We start from the raw sequence: 20,784 nt of genomic DNA on the forward strand, positions 1-20,784 counted from the left end.
TGAGAGAGATCTATCAGCTGCCTCCTGTACGCCCCCTACTGGGGATGTGCCAACAACCAAGGTACATGCCCTTGACTGGAATCGAACCTGGGACCCTTTAGTCCGCAGGCCAACGCTCTATCCACTGAGCCAAACCGGTTCGGCTCTTTTTACCTTTTTATGTAGTATTTTCCTGGGGAAAATTGTGTCTTTCATTTGCTTAGACATCTAGGACAGTTCTTCACATATGCTAACACATAGATTAAAACTCCTCTTGAATGCTTCAGAGAATCCATTAATTTATGTCCCCTCTAACAAACATCCTGCCTCTTCTCTTCACTCCACCCAGCTTGGCTACTGTGGGGCATCTGTTATCAGAGGGCCTCCCTTGACTCTTCATTTTTGTAGGGGTTTTATCTTTATCCCCTTTCTTGTTCTGTTCTCTCTATTTGGCAGAGCACAACCTCATTTCCTTCCTGAGTAAGAGGGATGGGCATCAGTTACTATCTTTCTCTCCTTCTCCCTTCCTCTCTGAAATCAATAAAAATATATTTTTTTAAAAAGAGAAGAATGGGGGACCCTTTCCCCCTCCCCACGTGGAGAGGGGGTACTTGTTCTTTAATAAATCTTCACCTTTGCTATAAAAGAGAGAGAGAGAGAGAGAGAGAGAGAGAGAGAGAGAGAGAGAGAGAGAGAAGGATGGGCAGCAATGTCAGAAGATATCCTTATTCCATGTGCTGCTCTTGGTGAGGTGCTTAATCCTGGTTGGAAATCATCTTCTCTTAGAATATTGAAAACATTGTCTTCTAGCTCCTAATGTTACTTTTGAGAAGTTAAATGATATTTTTATCTCCCATTCTTTGCCTATAGTCTGTTATGTTGGGTTTTGTTTTTGTTTTTAATTCTGCAAGAATTCCCGATCTTTTTATCTCTGGTATTCTGAAATTCCACAATAATGTGATATTCATTCATTGTATGTAACTCATGGACTTGAGCTCTGGGAATTTTTTTTATAGTTTTAAAAAGTAAGTTGGTCCTCTCTCTTTCACCATTCTGCAATACCATTCAGTCAGATGTCCCCTGGATTGAGACCCTTATTTTCTTATGTTTTATCTCCTATTGCACATTTTATTGTCTTTTTGGGTTTTTTTCTGGATGATTTTTCTAAATTCAACTGAAATGTTTATTTTAGTTCTCAAAAATTTTTGTTTGTAGGAGCTCCTCTGTATTTATTTCTCTTTTATGGAATTTTTTTTTGTGTTTCACAGATGCATTATCATCTCTTTCATCTCTCTGAAAGCATTTATAGCTTTTTTTCCCTTCTATTTTCTGTGTTGTGTCTCCTTGCTTTTAGTTCCTTCTGGCTTTTTGTTTGTTTGGTCTACATATGTCAGGTTAGAGCAGGGGTGGAGAACCTTTTTTCTGCCAAGGGCCATTTGGATGTTTACAACATCATTCGCAGACCGTACAAAATTATCCACTTAAAAATTAGCCTGCTATATTTGGTCAAATATTTAATTAACTCACTCCTGATGCCTTGGCAGGGCCAGACCAAATGAGTTCTCAGGCCTCATATGGCCCATGGGCTGGACATTCCCCACTCCTGGGTTAGAGGCTTTTCCTCAAATGTCTGGATGATTTGTCTGTGTTCATCTTTAATTGAGACATGAGAAAGCCAGTTAGATGCTCTGAGGTGAGTGGGTGAGTGTACCAAAGGCCTGCACCAAAGGCCACTGGCAGGTGTTTAGTGGTGAGCATTGTGATGGTGTTTTAGCCATTTCTGTGGTTATTCAGAACACCTCTAGGATGTTTATAAAGTATGACAGGGAGGGCAACTAAGGGTCCTATGTTTTGGGATGCTGCCTCTCACTTCAGTGCCATTTGCAGCCCTGTATTCCTATGCTCCATTATGTCTAGGATACCCAAGTCTGGATTCCATTTGGTTGAATTTCTCTGAGTAATAAATCTCTAATTTTCTTTAGTGAGAGAAAAGGGTGCTACTTCTTGGTGCCAGCTACTTGATTTCTTAGGGTAGGGAGAGGGCCTGAAGGTTCAACAGTTTAGTACATAGCGTGTTCATGACTGCTGGTTCCTGCAGTCCCTCACCTGTGTGTAAGCTGCCCCAGGTTGCTGCAGGACCACTGAGTCCACTGCTGAGGCCATGCCCTTCCATGTCATGGAAGATGACTTCCAACCCAGGATTAAGTACCTCACCAAGGGATCAAGAGCAGCATGTAGAATAAGTATATTTTCAGATATTGCTGCCCATCACTCTTACTCAGTGGTCACTTCCTCCACTTTGGCTAGGTCACTTACTATGCCACTATCGATTTTCTATCCTCTTAAATGTATTGACATCGCTTGTCTGCTATTATCTTTGCTCTTGTTCTCAATATCCCTTTTATTGTAGGGAATTTTAGGATTGATTTTGCATTAGGAATGGAGGTAACCACATAGATATAATCCATCCTGAAGAAGTCCTTGGCATCAGATAGCTTTTGCTGTACAACAAACACAAATAAACTTTGTGTTTTAACACCACAAGCATGTGTTATTTCTCATAGTTTGTGGGATGGCTGGGCAGTTCTCTGCTGGGCTGGCTTCCCTGGAACAAGATGGTCTAGAATGGTCTCACACACATACCTGGCCTGGTGTCAGCTGGCGTGATAGCCATGTGTCTCTTGTCATCCAGCAGGTGAGCTCAGGTTCGTTTATATAGTAACAGAAGATTTCACAGTAGCAACAAAAGAGGGCAGGCTCCGTAGCACAAACAACACTTTTCAAGCCTCTGTCTGCCTCATGTATGCTGATATCCCACTGGCCAAAGCAAGTCACATGGCAAGCTCTAGACTCTAGGGCAGAGGAAGAGCTTCTGACAGGAGGAGCTGCAAATCACATTGCAAAGGGGCAAGCACACCACAGCGGAAAGACTTCGTGACCATTTTATAAGTTACCACATTGCTTTTATGACTTTAAATCTTAACATCTACATTTTTAAAGTGATTTTTGAAATTGTTTATTAATGTTTAGGAAGAGAGGAAAGGAAAGAGAAAGAGAAACATTGATGTGAGAACACAATATCAATTGTTTGCCTCCTGCACACTCCCTACAAGGGATCAAGTCTGAAACCTGGGCATGTACCCTTGACCAGGAATCAAGCCTGCAACCTCCTGGTGCATAGGATGACACCCAACCAACTGAGCCACACTGGCCAAGGCTTAAAGTAATTTTATATTGGCCCTGGCTGGGTAGCTCAGTTGGTTAGAGCATCATCCTGATATGCTAAGGTTGTGGATTTGATCTCCGTTCAGGGCACATACAAGAAACAACTAATGAATGCATAAATAAGTGGAACAACAAATAGATGTTTCTCTCTCTCTCTCTCTCTTCCTCTCTCTCTCTCTCTTACTGCCCCCATTTCCCTCTCTCTCAAATCAATCAATAAAAATATTTTTAAAAGTTTAAAGGGATTTTATTTATAAAAATATATTTTTAAAAGAAGATATAATTCTAAGATTTCTGTTGAATTTTCCATTTTGCTATTCTAAGTTATGACCGTCTGATATACTTTCTGTTCTCTCCAGAGAAGTCTAACTGAATTCACAAATCTATCATCTTTGGATCCAGGGTTTGAGATTGTTTCAAGCTTACCTAAATTTGACTATATAAACCTTAGAATATCAGGAGGATAAATGATAAGATAATGGTCACACTTCTAAAACCTACAGTTCATAATTTTAGAATTTGTTATTATATTGTTGATTCTTAGTGGAGTTGTATAACTTGTGCAAGGCTTTGCTACTTGACAGATAAGTGCATATTGATACTATAGTATTATTCCATTACTCACTTTGTTGTCATGGCTGTTTGCAGGTTACAGACTGCAAAGCTGTGATTAGCACTGTGGACGGGAGCTCCTTAGACAGCAGTGGATTTTCTCTCCACATCGGTTTGTCTGATGCATATCTCCCAAGAATGTGGGTTGAAAAACATCCAGAAAAAGAAAGCGAGGTATAGTCCTTTTTACTTAAAACTAGGAAATTATTGAAAAAATATTTCAGAATAAATTATTTAAACTTGTAAATTGTTGCTAGTCTTGAAAACTAGCATTACTAAATGAGCTCTCCCTACCCCAAGATTCTGCAACTAAAAATCCTGATGATATCAATCATGACAAACATCTGAGGTTTCGACCAAAACCCCCATGGGGCTTAGTTCCTTGTACAGATTGTAATTTTTACCTTAATCCCCAACAAAAGGAAAATCTGCCTTCACACATTACACTGATTTGCCTGTATAGTTTTTATAGCTTTTAAACATTGATACTGTAAAAACAAATACAAAATTATTTATGGTCATACAATCATTTTGTATGGCTGAGATGAAGAATCTCTTCTTATTAAAATAAAATTTGAAAGTGACATCAGCAAGATGATTGAATAAGACGTCCCTTGCATGTATTTCCCCATCAAAAATAATTTGGCATCTGTCCACCCACCCATCCTGCCTGTGTGAAAGGCTTGAGATCCAGGTCGGAGATTGTGAAATCCCAGTGCAGTCCCAGACCTGAGAAGAGTCATTATGCACCCAGGTGGCCCCACCCAGGCAGCTGACTCACTGACCTTGGTCCTAGTTGATGAAATAGAAGAAGCTCCATATCCCTGAGAAACTAGCTATGGCCTGGTTTGGCTTGGACCTGTCATCAGCACCCTCTGCCATGGGACCCAGGGGAAGTCAGGTCCATCTGTGCATCAGGTAATAGGCATATAAGACCTGGTCCCAGCTGTGGACCCTAATGTGGCCAATGAACTGGCTCTAAGCACTATCAGCTATGGGACCCCCTGGAGATAAGGCCCGCCAAACATATAAAAATCATTCATATAATTGGTCAACATATAAAAATTAGTCATACTTCTGTACACTAACATTGAACTTTCTGAAAAAGAAATAAAACAATCTATTTATAGCAGCATCAAAAACAATAAAATACTTAGGAATAAATTTAATCAAGGAGATGGAAGATCCGTACACTAAGAACTATAGATATTGATAAAATAAATTGAAGAAGACACAGATAAATAAAAAGATATCCCATGATGGAACCACAAAACACCATGAATAGCCAGAGAAATCATGAGAAAGAAGAGCAAAGCTGGAACTATCACACTTTCTGATTTCACATTATACTACAAAGCTACAATAATTATAAAGACACATAGACCATTGGAACAGAATTGAGAGCCCAGAAGTAAACCCATGCATATACAGTCAATGAATATTTGACAAGGGAGTCAAGAATACTCAATGAAGAAAGGATAGTCTTTTCAATAAATGGCTTTTGGGAAAACTAGGTATCTACATACCTTTTGAAATTGGACCCCTATCACACCATTCATAGAAGTAACTCAAAATGGATTGAAGGCTTAAATATAAGTTCTGAAACTGTGTAACTTCTAGAAGGAAACATAAGGGGAAGCTCCTTGGCATTGGTCTTACTAACAAGTTTTTGGATGACACCAAAAACACAAGCAACAAAAGCAAAAATAAACAAGTGGAACTACAAAAAAGTTTCTTCTACACAACAAAAGAAACCATCATCAAAATGAAGAGGCAGCCTATGCAATGGAATAAAATATTTGCAAACTACAGTCAAACCTCAGTTCTCCAATGTCTCTCATCTCAAACAATTCTGTTTCATGGGAAAAAATGTCTCAGTTGTTGACCAAAATTTCAGTTTTGGACCTGACAACCCTTTCATGCCTGATACCTCAGGATGGCAAAAAGTATCTCTCAGGCAACAAACAAAGGAGAGAATGCTTTTGTTGCTGGTGAACTCATTAGCACAATTTTAAAACAGAAAGAGGCCATCAAGTGCGCTAATGTAGCTAAGGGTGTGAAAGTGCTCACAAAACAACAATCGCAAGCAATTGAAGAGGTAGAAAAACTGTTGTAGATTTGGATAAATGGAAAGCAGTTAGCTGGTGACAGCATTTCAGAGGCAGTGATGTGTGAAAAAAACAAGAAAGAGTAAAACAAAGAATCACTTTGGGTCCTGGAACAGATTAATTCCATTTACATTATTTCTAATGGGGGACAATGATTTGGTTTTTGAACGAATCCGCTTCTTGAACAGATTTCCAGAATGAATTAAGTTCAAGAACCGAGGTTTCAAAAAAAAAAAAAAAAAAAGAACCGAGGTTTCACTCTATATATATCATATGAGGGGTTAATATCTAAAATATGTAAGAAACTCATACAACTCAACAGCAAAAACACTAATAATCTGATTTAAAAATAGGCAAAGGTCCCTGACCAGTTTGGCTCAGTGGATAGAGCGTCGGCCTGCGGACTGAAAGGTCCCAGGTTCGATTCCGGTCAGGGGCATGTACCTTGGTTGCGGGCACATTCCCAGTGGGGGTTGTGCAGGAGTCGGCTGAGTGATGTTTCTCCCTCATCGATGTTTCTGACTCTCTATCCCTCTGTCTTCCTCTGTAAAAAAATCAATAAAATATGTTTTTAAAAAAATAGGCGAAGGACTTGAATAGACATTTTCCCAAAGAGGACATACAGATCGCTTAATAGGTACATGAAAAAAAAAATGTACAACATTACCATTCAAAAGGGAAATGCAAGTCAAAACCACAAAGAGATATCACCTCACACCTGTTTGAATGGCTATCATCAAAGAGACAAAAGACAACAAGTGTTGGAAAGACAAGTGGAAGAAAAGGGAATTCTTGTACATTATTGGTGGGAAGGCAAATTGGTGCAGCCACTATGAAAAACAGTTGAGAGGTTCCTAAAAAATTTTAAAATAGTACTACTGTATGAAGCAATCACACTTTGGGACATAGATCCAGAGAAAATAAAATCACTACCTCAAGGAGATATCTGCACCTCAGTATTCATGGCAGCATTATTCACAATAACCAAGACATGAAAACAATCTAAGTGTCCCTTGACAGATGAATGGATAAAGAAAAAAATGAGGTAGATAGATAGGAATTATTCAACCATAAAAGAGAAGGAAATCCTGCCATTTGCAAAAACATGGATGGACCTTGGGGGTATTATGCTAAATGAAATAAGTCAAATAGAGAAAGACAAATACTATATGATCTCACTTATATATGGAATTTAAAAAAAGTTGAGCTCATAGAAACAGTTGAATGGTGGTTGCCAGGGGCTGGGGGTAGAAATGGGGAGACGTTAGCCAAACGGTACTAACTTCTAGTTATAAGTTGAACTAGAGGCCCAGTGCACAAAAATTTGGGGGTCCCTCAGCCCAGCCTGTGCCCTCTCACAGTCTGGGATCCCTCAGGGGCTGTCCACCTGCTGGCTTAGGCTCGGTCCCCAGAGGATCGGGCCTAAGCTGGCAGTCAGACATCCCTCTGGCAGCCCAGGAGTCCTCAGGGGATGTCTACTTGCCAGTGGGGAGCAGGCCTAAGCTGCAGTCGGACATCCTTAGCGCTGCTGAGGAGGCAGGAGAGGCTCCCGCCACCACTGCTGTGCTGGCAGCCGTCAGCCTGGCTTGTGGCTGAGCAGAGCTCCCCCTGTGGGAGCGCACTGACCACCAGGGGGCAGCTCCTGCATTGAGCGTCTGCAACCCTGGTGGTCAGTGTGTGTCATAGTGACCAGTGATTCCCAGTTGTTCTGCTGTTAGGGTCAACTTGCATATTACCCTTTTATTATATAGGATAAGTTCTGGGCATCTAATATACAGCATGATAACTATAGTTAGCAATACTGAATTATATACTTGAAAGTTGCCAAGAGAATAGATCTTAAATGTTTTCATTACAAAAAATATATATAGTTATATGAGGTAATGGACATGCTAACTTATCTTATTTTGGTGATCATTTCACTATATATATATGTATGAAATCATCACATTATACATCTTCATTTTGCACAGTATTATATATATCAATTGTATCTCAATAAAGCTAAGGGAAATTTATTTTAATTTTTAAAATTGATTTGAGAGAGAAAGGGAGGTGGAGAAGAGAGAGAAAGAGAGAGAGAGAGAAATATTGATTTGTTGTTCCACTTATTTATTCATTCATTGGTTGATTCTTGTATGTGCCCCGCCTGACCAGGGATGGAACCTGCAACCTTGGCTTATTGTCACGACACTTTAATCAACTGGGAAACCCGGCCAGGGCTAAGAGAAAATTTTTAAAAATTGAAATTTCCATGATAGTGGTTGTACTTTAAGTACTGGTTGATTAATAAAATAAAATATAATTATGTATATTTTAGTAATCACAGTAGTATCTATATTCCTTTTAGAATAGTACATTATATATGTGAGAAAACATGTATTTCTTATTCATTCTGCAGACAGTGTTCATACCATATAAATTTCTAGATATTAATTATATATTTATTTTTTACCTCTCAGGGGTTTATGGACTTTATGTTAGAAACTCCAGTTCTCACATTCTACTTTTTATTTGAACTCCTATTGTTGAATAAATCTTACTCTTTTTGTTTGTATAGTATCATCTTACCTGACTAAAAATGTTTTCAAATTTTACAAGAAGAACTTTTCCAATAAAAATGACACATGTTTATGCCAAATTCTGCAAACCCTAGCTTTATGTATATCTTGCTTTGTACGTTAGAGAGGTGCCTGAAATATTGGTAGCACATAACTAAATTCTCTTCCAAATGTCACAGCTGAGCATGGTAAACCAATAACCCCATTAGTCACAGAAATAAGCACAATTTAATTCATCTTTTCTGTAAACATGGGTTTTTGTACATGGGTTTTAAATTAAACACACACACACGTCTACATTAGTGTGTTTATGTCTCACCCTATGAGGCTTGTAGGATTTCTGTGCCAGCTGTTCCATGGCAAGTGGCACCTTCCCACTAGAGTCAGAGATCTGGGGAAAAGCACTGTGCCTTAGCCCAGGGGGTCTTCACTGGTTTATAGGGCGCCATTCTTTACCCTCTGTTACTGTATCCCAGTCACATGCCCATTATTTAGAGAGATTGTGTGGGTGGGTTTTTGGATCAAAATGTTGTGGTCTTTTGACTCAAAAATGCTTCCCAATTTGAACAAGCCAGACCAGTTTAAGTTATGAGAAGTGTCAATCCAGCACCTTTTTCTCCTTTTAGGCCTGCATGCTTGTTTTCCATCCAGATCTTGGCATCGCCCACCCCGACATAGCTGAGGAGAATGAAGTGATTATTTGTCTCGACTGCTCCAGTTCCATGGAAGGTGTGACATTCTTGCAAGCCAAGCAGATTGCCTTATATGCACTGTCCTTGGTGGGTGAGAAACAGAAGATAAATGTTGTCAAGTTTGGCTCAGGTGAGTGCCCTTTGACTGGAGTCCACAGTATGCTTCCTCAATATCAGCATATTCACGGGTAGAAGTGACATCTGTCAGCATCCCTGACTTCACCTTTGGAGTGTTCGCACATAGCATAACACAGTGTTCAAGAACTCCGACCCAGCCCTAACCGGTTTGGCTCAGTGGAGAGAGCGTCGGCCTGCGGACTGAAGGGTCCTAGGTTCGATTCTGGTCAAGGGCATGTACCTTGGTTGCGGGCACATCCCCAGTAGGGGGTGTGCAGGAGGCAGCTGATTGATGTTTCTAACTCTCTATCCCTCTCCCTTCCTCTCTGTAAAAAATCAATAAAATATATATATTTTAAGAACTCTGACCCAGGCCCCTGGGTTCATATCCCAGTTCTGCCACTTACTAGCTCTAGGTGTCACTTTGGGCAAGTTACTTGAACTTTTCATGCCTCTGTTTCCTCATCTGTATTTTGAGGGTAATAGTCTCTACCTCACAGTGTTGTTATAAGGAGTAAACTAATGTATGTAAAGGATTTGAAACGGCCTCATTCATAGTCAGTGCTATATAAACATAACAGTCATTATCAGCTGAACCAAACACAACACCGTTGTTGTGATGAGTATGAGGGTCCCAAGGATATGGACAGAACATTTGAAATTAGCAGAGTAGTAGAAAATTTATAAGGAATAATCTCGGCAAGCAGCAGATCAGCCTATTAGAAGACAGGTAATGCCATTTGCAGGTGGGGCGTGTCCAGGGCCATCTTAACCGCCAGAAGAAAGCACTTTTGAGATGAGAGAAGGACCACAGAGTGGAGTGAGATGATATCATGTCCTATTGGTTCTTCTCTGTTATGTAGCTGAAGGCCCAGCCCCTGCTACATGAAGGAGCCAGGGTTTGCCACTGCTGGAGGCATAGGTCATGGAAGGAGAATGTGTACCTCTGGTGGCCACACTGCCAGTGCTATAATGATACCTGCATCAGACTTTACATAAGCAATTTCTACAAGATAGTCTGCACACATAATTTGACTCAGAACCTTTTGCACAGTAAAGTGCATAGTTCGCACTAGAATTTATTACTTAAAGAAATATTGTAGTGAGTTTTTATATGTTAAAAATTATCAAATATTATTCTTTGTTAGTGGTCAATAAAGTGAATATTTAATGGTAGCACCTCACACCGATCTTATTATACAGGTTACAAGGAGTTATTTTCATTTCCAAAGTACATCACAAGCAATAGTATGCCAGCTGAGTTCATTATGGTGAGTAAAGGCATTTTCCTTTGTCTCCTGATCCTGTTTCTATCCAGTTCTAGTGGTATTGCCCTGGAGGTCACTGTCAGAACACCCCCAGTCCTTCCATTTTGTGTGTTGGTGGGCTCTTTTATTTGACTGGTAAAATCAATATGAAGTCATTGAAGAAAATTTGGAAATTAAAAAAGGTAAAAAGAAAAAAATCACTCATAGCCCCACCACCCAGGTACAACCAGCATTAACAGTTTTGCAGTGTTTTCTTCTGTCCCTTTTTTTCTTTGTTTTAAGTGGAGCAAGCTCAGAATAACCAGTCACCACTTTAGTCTAGGATGACAGGCCCAGGGGTGTTTGATGTAATAGTTCTTTGAAAACCATTAAAAAAGCAGATAATTGCCAATTAATAATATTGTAGTTACTGTGTGACATGAAATAAACTCAAAAGATGTAAATGTAGTTGTTCTACAAATGTGTAATTAGGGAAAAATACCTTTTCACTGACGATACTTCTAAACTCTCATTGAAAGACTTGTTCTGTAAATGACTAGAGTAAATAGTGAATATCCCCCAAAATGGGTAAATAATTTTTCTCATTTCTCGCAGTCTGCCTCACCTACCATGGGAAACACTGACTTCTGGAAAACACTCCGATATTTAAGTTTACTGCCCCCTTCTCGAGGGGTACGGAACATCCTCCTCATTTCTGATGGCCACCTCCAGGAGGCGAGCCTGACTCTGCGGCTTGTGAAGAGGCATGTGCAGCACACCCGGCTGTTCTCCTGCGGTGTCGGGTGAGTGGGAGGTGGTCACCGTGAAGGCCACAGTGAGAGGCAGCCTGTGAACAGGCATCTTGTTGGCCCGCACAAGGTTCTTGGCAGGTGTGACGTTGACATTGTGTATAGAGGTGTTTAGGTACAGCTGTGGAGCTCTGGGCTGTGAGCCAGACTGCCTCGGTCTCACCCCCCCAAGCTGGCCACTTATCAGCTGTGCCTTGTGCAGCTTGTTTGATCGCTATACAATGAAGGTGTTGATGCAAACACTACCTTTTTTTTCTTTATTGATTAAGGTAAATGAACTCACGTATAGAAAGCACTTAGACTACACTGGCTCATCGCAAGTCCCAAATCAATGTTAGTGTTATTTTGCATTAAGATCCAAATTTCCAACATATTGAGAAGCCCATGGTAGTTTCTGACGGGGGGGCTGAGGGAGTCTGCTGCCTCAGAGGCCCCATCTAGCTGCCCTGCTCCTCACGACACCTTTCTGTGAGGTTTTGCATTGTAAAACCCTGAGATGTACAGAGAATCTTTCTCTGGGGAGGCTAAACCTGATTGTTGGAATTAACCCCCTCCCAATTACAGTTACCTTTCCTGGTTGAACTGAGGTATATGGTGTAAATATAAGGAAAACACCAAACTAAAGGAGCTGGACTGGTGTTTGCACGGAACATGCCTGTCCTGCACCTCCCTGTGGTCTCCCCCTATCGTCACCATCCTGGCAAGTGGTCACCAGGTCTATCCTTTCCCACACTGTGCTGTCCTAAGCCCCTGGGCTTCTGCAGTGATCTGGGGTCCTCAATGCCCCTGGATGGCCCTTCTTGCCTGCACAGAGGGCTCTTCTCTCTGCCCCTCCTCAATCCCAGCTCCTAGTCCTGTTCTCTGTCATCTGAGGCCTAACAGGGCATCACATTCCAACTAGGAAATGTGTGCAACCCATAACGAACTCCTCTAGGAATTCTTCCTAACAGGACTTTACCTGAATAACTTGCACCTGTGGACACTGGGTGGCCAGCCATAAGCCTGTCACAGGGAGGGGTCTTCTTCCTGCCTTAGTCAGCACTCTATTTCATCTTCCTGGTCCCAGCAATACCTGCCTGCTCCCCACACTGTGTGTTGGGCCCCCTGTGCTGTGATCGGGTTCAGACACCGCAGTGCAGAAAGCACTGTGTCTTTGCTGAGGGTCTGTCATGGGACAGACCCAGCTCAGCTCAGGCTGCAGTACTGTGTGTGGGAGACAGACAGACAGACAGACAGCAATCCAGAACCTCAAGAGTAGATGGGGTCCTCAGTGCCAGGAATCAAAGAAAGGGGTTTTGAGGGGATGACGGTGCTGGTTGACATGACCCAAACTGAGGGAGCTGGAATTGTTACTGACTTCCTATCCAGTTTTTAGGATCTTTCTAAATGTTTCTGCCTCGTTTTATTACATACTCACTTGTGTTCAAAAATTCCAGCAAGATGCTGTGAGTTCTCCAGGAGTAGAGACCCTCCTGCCTGCCATTGTAACAAGTTGTCCTCAGAGTCCACCCACAGGAAAGGTTCCAAGTAGCCTCATTAACTGATGGAATTTATAAAAGACAGATAAACCCCAACTGAAGGAGTTTTCTAATCAGTGTTGTAATCACCACCAGTTAATTTTGAGGGTTGAAAACAAATCTGATCTTTATCATAGGCTAAAAAATATTTCAGAGATAACTTTCTTAAGCTCTTTTTCTGAAAAGTTATTGATCATTTCTTTAATATTTCAAGAGGAAACTATTTAAAGTCATTCTTCATAGGTGTAGAATTATTATCGAGAGAAATTTAATAGGACATTGTCATGTAAATGTCAGATTATCTTTGCTAGAATGAGAGTCACTTCTTTATAGCTTTTGCCATCTAGATGTGGATCAGATTTCAAGATTAGACTTTTTTAATACTTTTGCCAGTTCTTGGCCTTTGGAACCAATTCAGGTAGCTTTGACACTCCTTGAAAGGAGGTTGACCTTTGTCCGTATTCTGGTACCTTTTGGGGGGTTTTCAAAATCATTTGCTCCCTCCCTTTGGTAAATAAAGTTAAGAATTTCTGCTTTTATTCTGTTGTGAGAGAGAAATAAGCCCTCTGATGTGTGAGAGCTTAAGTTTCCCAAATCTTGTGATACTTCATACTGTCTGCCATCTATTTTATCTCCTGAACCGTAGCTAAAGAAGAGTAAATTCTTCTGCATGTAATGTCTTCTTTTGAGTTTTGAACTGTGTCAACCTTTTTAACTACATGGACTTCTAAAATGTTTCTACAATTTCTTTTAAAATAATACCTGTGAAATGTGATCAGTTCCACAGCAAATCGTCATATCTTAAGGACTCTGTCCCAGTGTGGTGCTGGACTGTTTGAATATTTTAACTCAAAATCCAAACATAGTTGGAAAAAACAGGTACGTTTCTCAAACATCTTATTTCTAGTCTTATGTTTACTTGTGGAAATGTTATCTTTGTACAGACCTATTGACAGTAAACTCTGTGTTTTCATTAATGGAAATGGGAGCTAGAAAGAGGCAAAGACATCAAGGTGTGCATCCCACCCTTGGTGACCGCTGATCTTCCACCTGGCAGGAGCACAGTGGGAGCAAAATTGGGTTATTCCCCTAGCTAATAGTTTGATTTCTTCTCTACAAAGTGTCATGGATTAATTTTTAAAAGTGAAGTATTAAACATGTTTTGATAAAGTTAAAATTTTTTCAAACTGTAAGAGAATGTTTATTTAGAAAGTCACAGAGGTAGAAGTGAGTGGCAGGAGAACTGGGCTCAGGAAACAAGCCACAGAGGCAAAAGAAGGGCCCACGGAGCTTAGGAGAAAGAGTCAAGGAAACTTGCCTTTAGGGGAGAAGTGGAACAGAGGGGAGAGGTGTGGGCATGCTCCCGGCAGGGAGAGTACCTAAAATTAATTTTTATTGTGGTAAAAGATACATAAAATTTACCATTTTAACCATATTTAAGTGTACAGCTCTGTGACGTTAAGTATATTCACAATGTTATGCAACCATCACCACTATCCATCTCCAGAACTTTTTCATCTTCCCAAACAGAATTCTGTCCCCATAAAACAACTGCTGCCCAGTCGGTGTGGCTCAGTGGTTGTGCATTGGTCCATGAACCAAGAGGTCACCAGTTGGCTTCCCGGTCAGGGCACATGCCTGGGTTGTGGGCTCAATCCCCAACAGTGGGTGTGCAGGAGGCAACCGATCGATGTTTCTATCTCTCCATCCCTCTTCCTTCCTCTCTCTCTCAAATCAATAAAAACATTAACAAACAAACAAACAAAAAACAATAAATTCTGATTCTTCCTCCCCCAGCCCCTGACAACTACCCTTGTACTATCTGTCTCTACAAAGTTGTCTATTTTAGATACTTCATATATTTGAAATCATACTGTATTTGGCCTTTCATGCCTGGCTTATTTCATTGGGCATAATGTCCTCAATATTCATCCATGTTCTAGGATGTGTCAAAATTTTCTTCCTTTTTAATGCCTGAATAACATTCATTGCCTATATCTACCACATTCTGTTTATCCATTTGTTTGTCAGTAAACATTTGGATTATTTTCACCTTTGGCTATTGTGAACCATGCTGCTATGAGTATTGGTATACAAGTATGGTTTGAGACCTTGATTTCAATTTTTTAGGTATATACCCAGAAGTGGAATTGCTGAATCATATGGTAATTTTATATTTCGTTTTTTAAGGAATTGCCACACCATTTGCACACAGTGGCTACACCATTTTACATCCTCAGCAATGTACCAGGGTTCCAATTTTTCTATATTCTGGTCAATCCTTTTTTTCCATTTTTTTGTTTTTATAATAACCATGCTAATGGGTGTGCAGTTGTATCTCACTGGGGTTTTGACATGTATTTCCCTATGACTCATGATGTTGAATATCTTTTCATGTGCTTATTAGCCATTCATGTCTCTTCTTTGGAGGATTGTCTGCTCAAGTCTTTGTAGGATTAATTTTTATAGCTGGAATCTACTCCATGCCAGAGCTGTATATTAGTAATTAACTAATGCAATAATTTTAGGATGTTATGAAGATTTAAATTATGTGTTAGTGCTGTTATTAAAAATTCTACTTAAAATCTTTTTGGAAAGTATCCTCCAGCAGGAAGGAGGAAGGAAGAAAGAGCTATAGGTCTCAAAGGATAGAATGTAAAGTTTAAGTGTTCAGTAACTATTTTCTGGATACAGCATTGAACGAGAAATAATTCTTCTTTTACAAATAGATAGAAGACCAAATGACTCGGTCACGATCCCCGAGCTGCCACTCGATCTCCGTGAAGTGGCAGCAGCTCAGTCCAGATGCACCTGAGCCCCTGCAGGGCCCGGCCCAGGTGCAAGCCTTGTTCCACAATGACCGGCTCCTGGTCTATAGCTTTATTCCTCATTGTACTCAGGTAAAGAGGCACACAATTTGTTTTACTGTGGGAAGAGCAATGTATTTTGCTAGTAATTTTTCTGTTTTTACCCCTCTCTTTCTTCCCTAAATCATAATATGCTGACAAATTTTCTCTTTCCAGGAATAAAACAGGTGGTTAACCAGGGCCCTGGAGAGCCTTTTAATTTCCCTTGAAAAGAGAGGAAATCACTGACCAAAATACTGTTCAGTAGAGCCCTAGCCAGTTTTCTCAGTGGTTAGAGCGTCAGCCTGCAGACTGAAGGGTCTTGGGTTGATTTTGGTCAAGGGCATGTACCTGGGTTGCAGGCTCAATCCTTGGCCCTGGTCGGGGCACGTGTGGGAGGCAACCAATCCACATGTCTCTCACATCCATGTTTCTCTCTCTCTCCCTCCCTTCCAATCTCTCTAAAAATCAATGGAAAAAATATCCCTGGTGAGGATTAATAAAACAAAACTCCAAAAAAGCTAATAAGGAATTTTCTTTTTCTGTTTCAGGCAACTCTATGTGCATTAATTCAAGAGAAAGAATTTTCTGCAATGGTATCAACCACTGAACTACAGAAGACAACTGGAACTGTAAGATTCCAAACTTAAACTGTAGACCCAGTGCTTGAAAGCTAATAATAATTTTGCATTTTCATATAGAATGCTCAGTGTGTTTCCTTTGTTGTTGCTGTTTTTCTATGTTGACATTTCAGTACAAAGAGGACACTTCCTGTCAGTTTCTAATGTAGCAGTTCTTCATCTGGGGTTCTTGATTTTAGATGTATCCATATGGACATGAATAACTACAATTAAATTTAGTATTTTATGCATGAAAATTTTTTAGGGAGCTTCTCATAGATGTCCATGACTCAATAAAAGTTAAGTACCACTGGACTACCTATGTTATTTTAAAATAGTAAATAACAGTAGTAGACTAAATAAAACATATTTATTGAGGCTATGTTTGTTTTTTCTACTTTTGGATTAAAAGCAAATGAACCATGGCCAGGTGCTCATTGGTTGGTTGGTTGGAGTGTTAGTCCGTACATCAAAAAGGTTGTGTGTGGTTCAATTGTGGGTCAGGGCACATACCTTGGTTTTGGGTTCTATCCCTGGTTGGGATATGTACGGGAGGAAACCAATCGATGTTTCTCTCTTACATCGATGCCACTCTCCCTCTTTCTTTCTCTTTCTCCCAAGTTGGTGAACATATCCTTGAGTGAGGATTTAAAAAATATATATATGACATTTGAATTCTTTTTTCCTTTGCTGCTTAAACAGATGATTCACAAGCTGACAGCACGAGCTCTGATCAGAGATTATGAAGATGGCATTCTCCACGAAAATGAAACGAATCATGAGGTTTGCTCTTTTCATAGCAAAAACCGTTATGTTTTGTTCATGGCTGGCTCTTTAGAAATTGACTGATCCATGGACGTGGAGAGTGAGGCTAGCTAGATGGAGGTGCATACAGTATCGAGGGCATGTATTGTCAGGTCTCAGGTGCAGGGTGCTCTGTAACTTCCTGAGAACTCTGTGGTAATTTACCCATCAGAGAAGCCAGAGGAGGGCTTCAAGGGCATCTATCACCGGAACTCTCGAGTGTGATGGTCGTATTCCCCTCTTCCTGATGAAAAGCCAGGTGCAGGATAGGTGGGCGACCTGCCTAAGGACACACAGCAAAGACAAAGCCACCTTGCTCCCTCCTGGCTGAGCTGATGAAGCCCCTGGTTGGGGATCCCTCTCAGCCAGCCTACCATCATGGCCCTGCTGGTCCCTCTAAGCCAGTGGTTCTCAACCTTCTGGCCCTTGAAATACAGTTTCTCATGTTGTGACCCAACCATAAAATTATTTTCGTTGCTACTTCATAACTGTAAATGTTGTTACTGTTATGAATCATAATGTAAATATCTGATATGCAGGATGGTCTTAGGCGACCCCTGTGAAAGGGTCATTAGACCGCCAAAGGGGTCGCGACCCACAGGTTGAGAACCACTGCTCTAAGCTCTGATCTTAAATGAGGTTAGGAGCATTAGGGCTCAGTGCCATCCCCAGAAGAAAGTACCAGTATGCCACACATGGCCCAGATTCCCTTGCAAGCAATTACAGCTTGTGATAAGTGGCCTGTGCCTTCATTGCTCTCCTTTATTGCCCTTCCATTAGCAGCCTTGAGTTTTGTTTTGCTTGCATCCCTCTTATCTCTGGGGTGACTGACCAGCTCTGCCACAGACAGTCCTGAGCAAGTCACTCCACCAGTCCACGCTGGAGAGTCTCATCTGGAAAACGGGAGACACAGACAGTCTATAAAAGATTTCAGAAGCTCAGCACACTCCAGAGTGAGAGTTCTTTGTAATCTACAAAGGGCTCTATAAATAGAATTATTCCTTCTATGACTTGGCTGCTCAGTGGAGTAGAGAACATTGTCACCAACTTGAGATATTTAGATAGGGTATTGACTCAATATTTAGTTTGAAATTCTAGTTAGGGGATGATTTGCTTTTTATAGAAAAAGTCTTTTAGATTAATTAATATTCATTTAATGAAAAATAAAACAGGACATGTTTGCATTTATTCTATCCTAGATGAAGAAGCAAATCTTAAAATCTCTAATTATTCAACTCAGTAAAGAAAACTCTCTCATAACAGAGTTTACAAGCTTTGTGGCAGTTGAGAAAAGGGTATGTATTGTTGTTAATTCGTAGTTATTTTCTTTGTGTTTACATATTAACAAAATTACTCTTAGTCTGTCACTGACAATATCCATGTCCTGGGCCTGTGACAAACAGGGAGAAGAGGGGTCGAGGGTCATCAAGCCAGGACCTCAGTGTGAGGGCACATGGTGACCTCTCTAAACGAGATACATATTTTATTATTTTTAACTAGAGGTCCGATGCACGAAATTTGTGCAAGGGGCTCGGCCCTGACAGCATGGCAGCTTGCCTTGGCCCTCACAGCCCTGGCTTCGTCCAGAAGGATGTCCAGAGGGTCGTTTGGCTGTCCGGTCTAATTAGCATGTTACACTGTTATTATTATAGATGATATAATTATTAATTAGTTACACATGTACTTTTAAGATTTACTACAATTTTGTTACTTTTTTGGCATTTCTCATCTTTTATTAATCCAAGACCTTCAAAAAATAGAAAAGGCCTAGGCTTCCCCTACCCTCTCTCTGAAAAGCCTTTCTCCTCCATAAATATAAGGCACTTAGTGCAGCACCTAAGCCTAGGAAGGGTTTAGTAAGGGGAAAGCCACTCACCCTGGCCAGTTTGGCTCAGTGGATAGAGCATCGACCTGTGGACTGAACAGTCCCAGGTTCGATTCTGGTCAAGGGCACATACCTCGGTTACGGGCTCAATCCCCAACGACCAATCAATGTGTTTCTCTCACATCGATGTTTCTCTCTCTGTGTCTCTCCCCCTCCCTTCCACTCTCTCTAAAAAAATAAAAAATAACAACCAATGGAAAAATATCCTTGGGCAAGAATTACAAATAAATAAATAAATAAATAAAAGAGGAAAGCCATTCAACTAAAAACGTCTGTCTTCTCTGCCTCTTTCTCTCTCACTTGTGGCCCAGGACACAGGATCCAATCTGACAACCACACATATTCCAAACCAAACATTCACAGGACTTTAGGATGTATAATAATCATTTCATTTGATAATAGCTGTTTTGTTTTATCTAATTGTGATTCAATATAGGATGGTAATGAGTCACCTTTTCCTAATACCCCAAATATTTTGGAACTTATTGCCAAAGAAGATGTAGATTTTCTGCCGTACATGAGTTGGCAGGAAGAGCACCCAAACGCCAGCATATCACAGGTAAATATTAATTACCACATAGATTGGTATTATGTTTTCATATTTTTATGGTAGTGAGGGGAGCCCTTTGCTAAAATAGTAATTTTATTACTTGTATGTGCAGAATATATATATACAAACATTTGTACATTTATAAAAATGCTGTTAATAACTGAGGAAGTCACCATCCTATAAAGTAAAAGGGTAATATGCAAATAGACCAAACAGCAGAACGACTGAACAACCAATCAAAGCATAATATGCTAATGATTTGCTAAGCCTGCTCACTGCTCACTATGACGTGCACTGACCACCAGGGAGCAGACAGTCAAATGGTCAACCAGTCGCTATGACATGCACTGACCACCAAGGGGAAGACAGTCGACCAGTTGATCAGTTGCTATGATGTGCACTGACCACCAGGAGGCAGATGCTCTGACTGATAGGTTAGCTTGCTGCTGGGGTCTGGCCAATTGGGACTGAGTGAGATGGGCTGGACATGCCCTGGAGCCCTCCTGTGGTCCCTCCCCAGCCCGATCATGCACCGGTGGGGTCCTTCAGCTTGGCCTGTGTCCTCTCACAATCTGGGACCCCTCAGGGGATGTCAGAGAGCCGGTTTCAGCCCAATCCCATAGGCCCCACCCCTTGGGAGGGCGCCAGACACAGGGCTCATGGCTGGCGAGTGCTGCTGCTGCAGTGTGAGCCTCTCCTGATCAGGACTGATTGGGCACGAGCCCATAGCAGGCACAGTGGGGCTGGGATGAGCGGGAGCAGCAGGTAGGAGCTGCAGGCAGCGTTGGACTTCAGGTTTCGGCCCAATCCCTTCAGGCCACCCAGAGGGACCCCACCCATGCATGAATTCGTGCACTGGGCCTCTAGTATATAAATAAAGCTATAAAGTACAAAAAAGGGAACAAGTATGGTTCTGCTTCATTCACAGACAAATAAACTGTCACACAGAAATAAACTGTTCACCACCAATGTGTCTTAAAGTTTATAGTGCTTTATACTGTGGCTTTTACAGCCAGAGATATAATAGAAATTGACAAATGTGATGTAACTAAAAATTGAAAGGCATATTCAAAAGCAAAGGAACAAGACAGTGCTTTCAGGTATCCAGGTTAGAGAAATAAAATTGACAAAAATCCTAAGACAGTGATAAACTGAGAAAAAACATTTTCACCAAAGACAGATTGATTTCCTTAATATATAAAGAACTATGAA

The 20,784-nt window shown here is 40.9% G+C and overlaps 1 protein-coding gene across 1 annotated transcript in view; it reads left to right on the plus strand.

Annotated features, from left to right (window-relative positions):
* PARP4 (poly(ADP-ribose) polymerase family member 4) overlaps nt 1–20,784 on the plus strand; it is a 120,433-nt gene that overhangs the window by 62,042 nt on the left and 37,607 nt on the right. The window contains exons 21-30 of the mRNA XM_081083578.1: nt 3,853–3,990; nt 9,112–9,307; nt 10,498–10,565; nt 11,157–11,344; nt 13,647–13,746; nt 15,597–15,767; nt 16,265–16,345; nt 17,036–17,116; nt 18,337–18,432; nt 19,459–19,581. Of these exons, the coding sequence (XP_080939704.1) occupies nt 3,853–3,990; nt 9,112–9,307; nt 10,498–10,565; nt 11,157–11,344; nt 13,647–13,746; nt 15,597–15,767; nt 16,265–16,345; nt 17,036–17,116; nt 18,337–18,432; nt 19,459–19,581 (1,242 nt within the window). The remainder of the gene's footprint in view (nt 1–3,852; nt 3,991–9,111; nt 9,308–10,497; nt 10,566–11,156; nt 11,345–13,646; nt 13,747–15,596; nt 15,768–16,264; nt 16,346–17,035; nt 17,117–18,336; nt 18,433–19,458; nt 19,582–20,784) is intronic.

This window comes from Myotis nattereri, assembly GCF_964212035.1.
Source record: "Myotis nattereri genome assembly, chromosome: 2".
Lineage (NCBI taxonomy): Eukaryota > Metazoa > Chordata > Mammalia > Chiroptera > Vespertilionidae > Myotis > Myotis nattereri.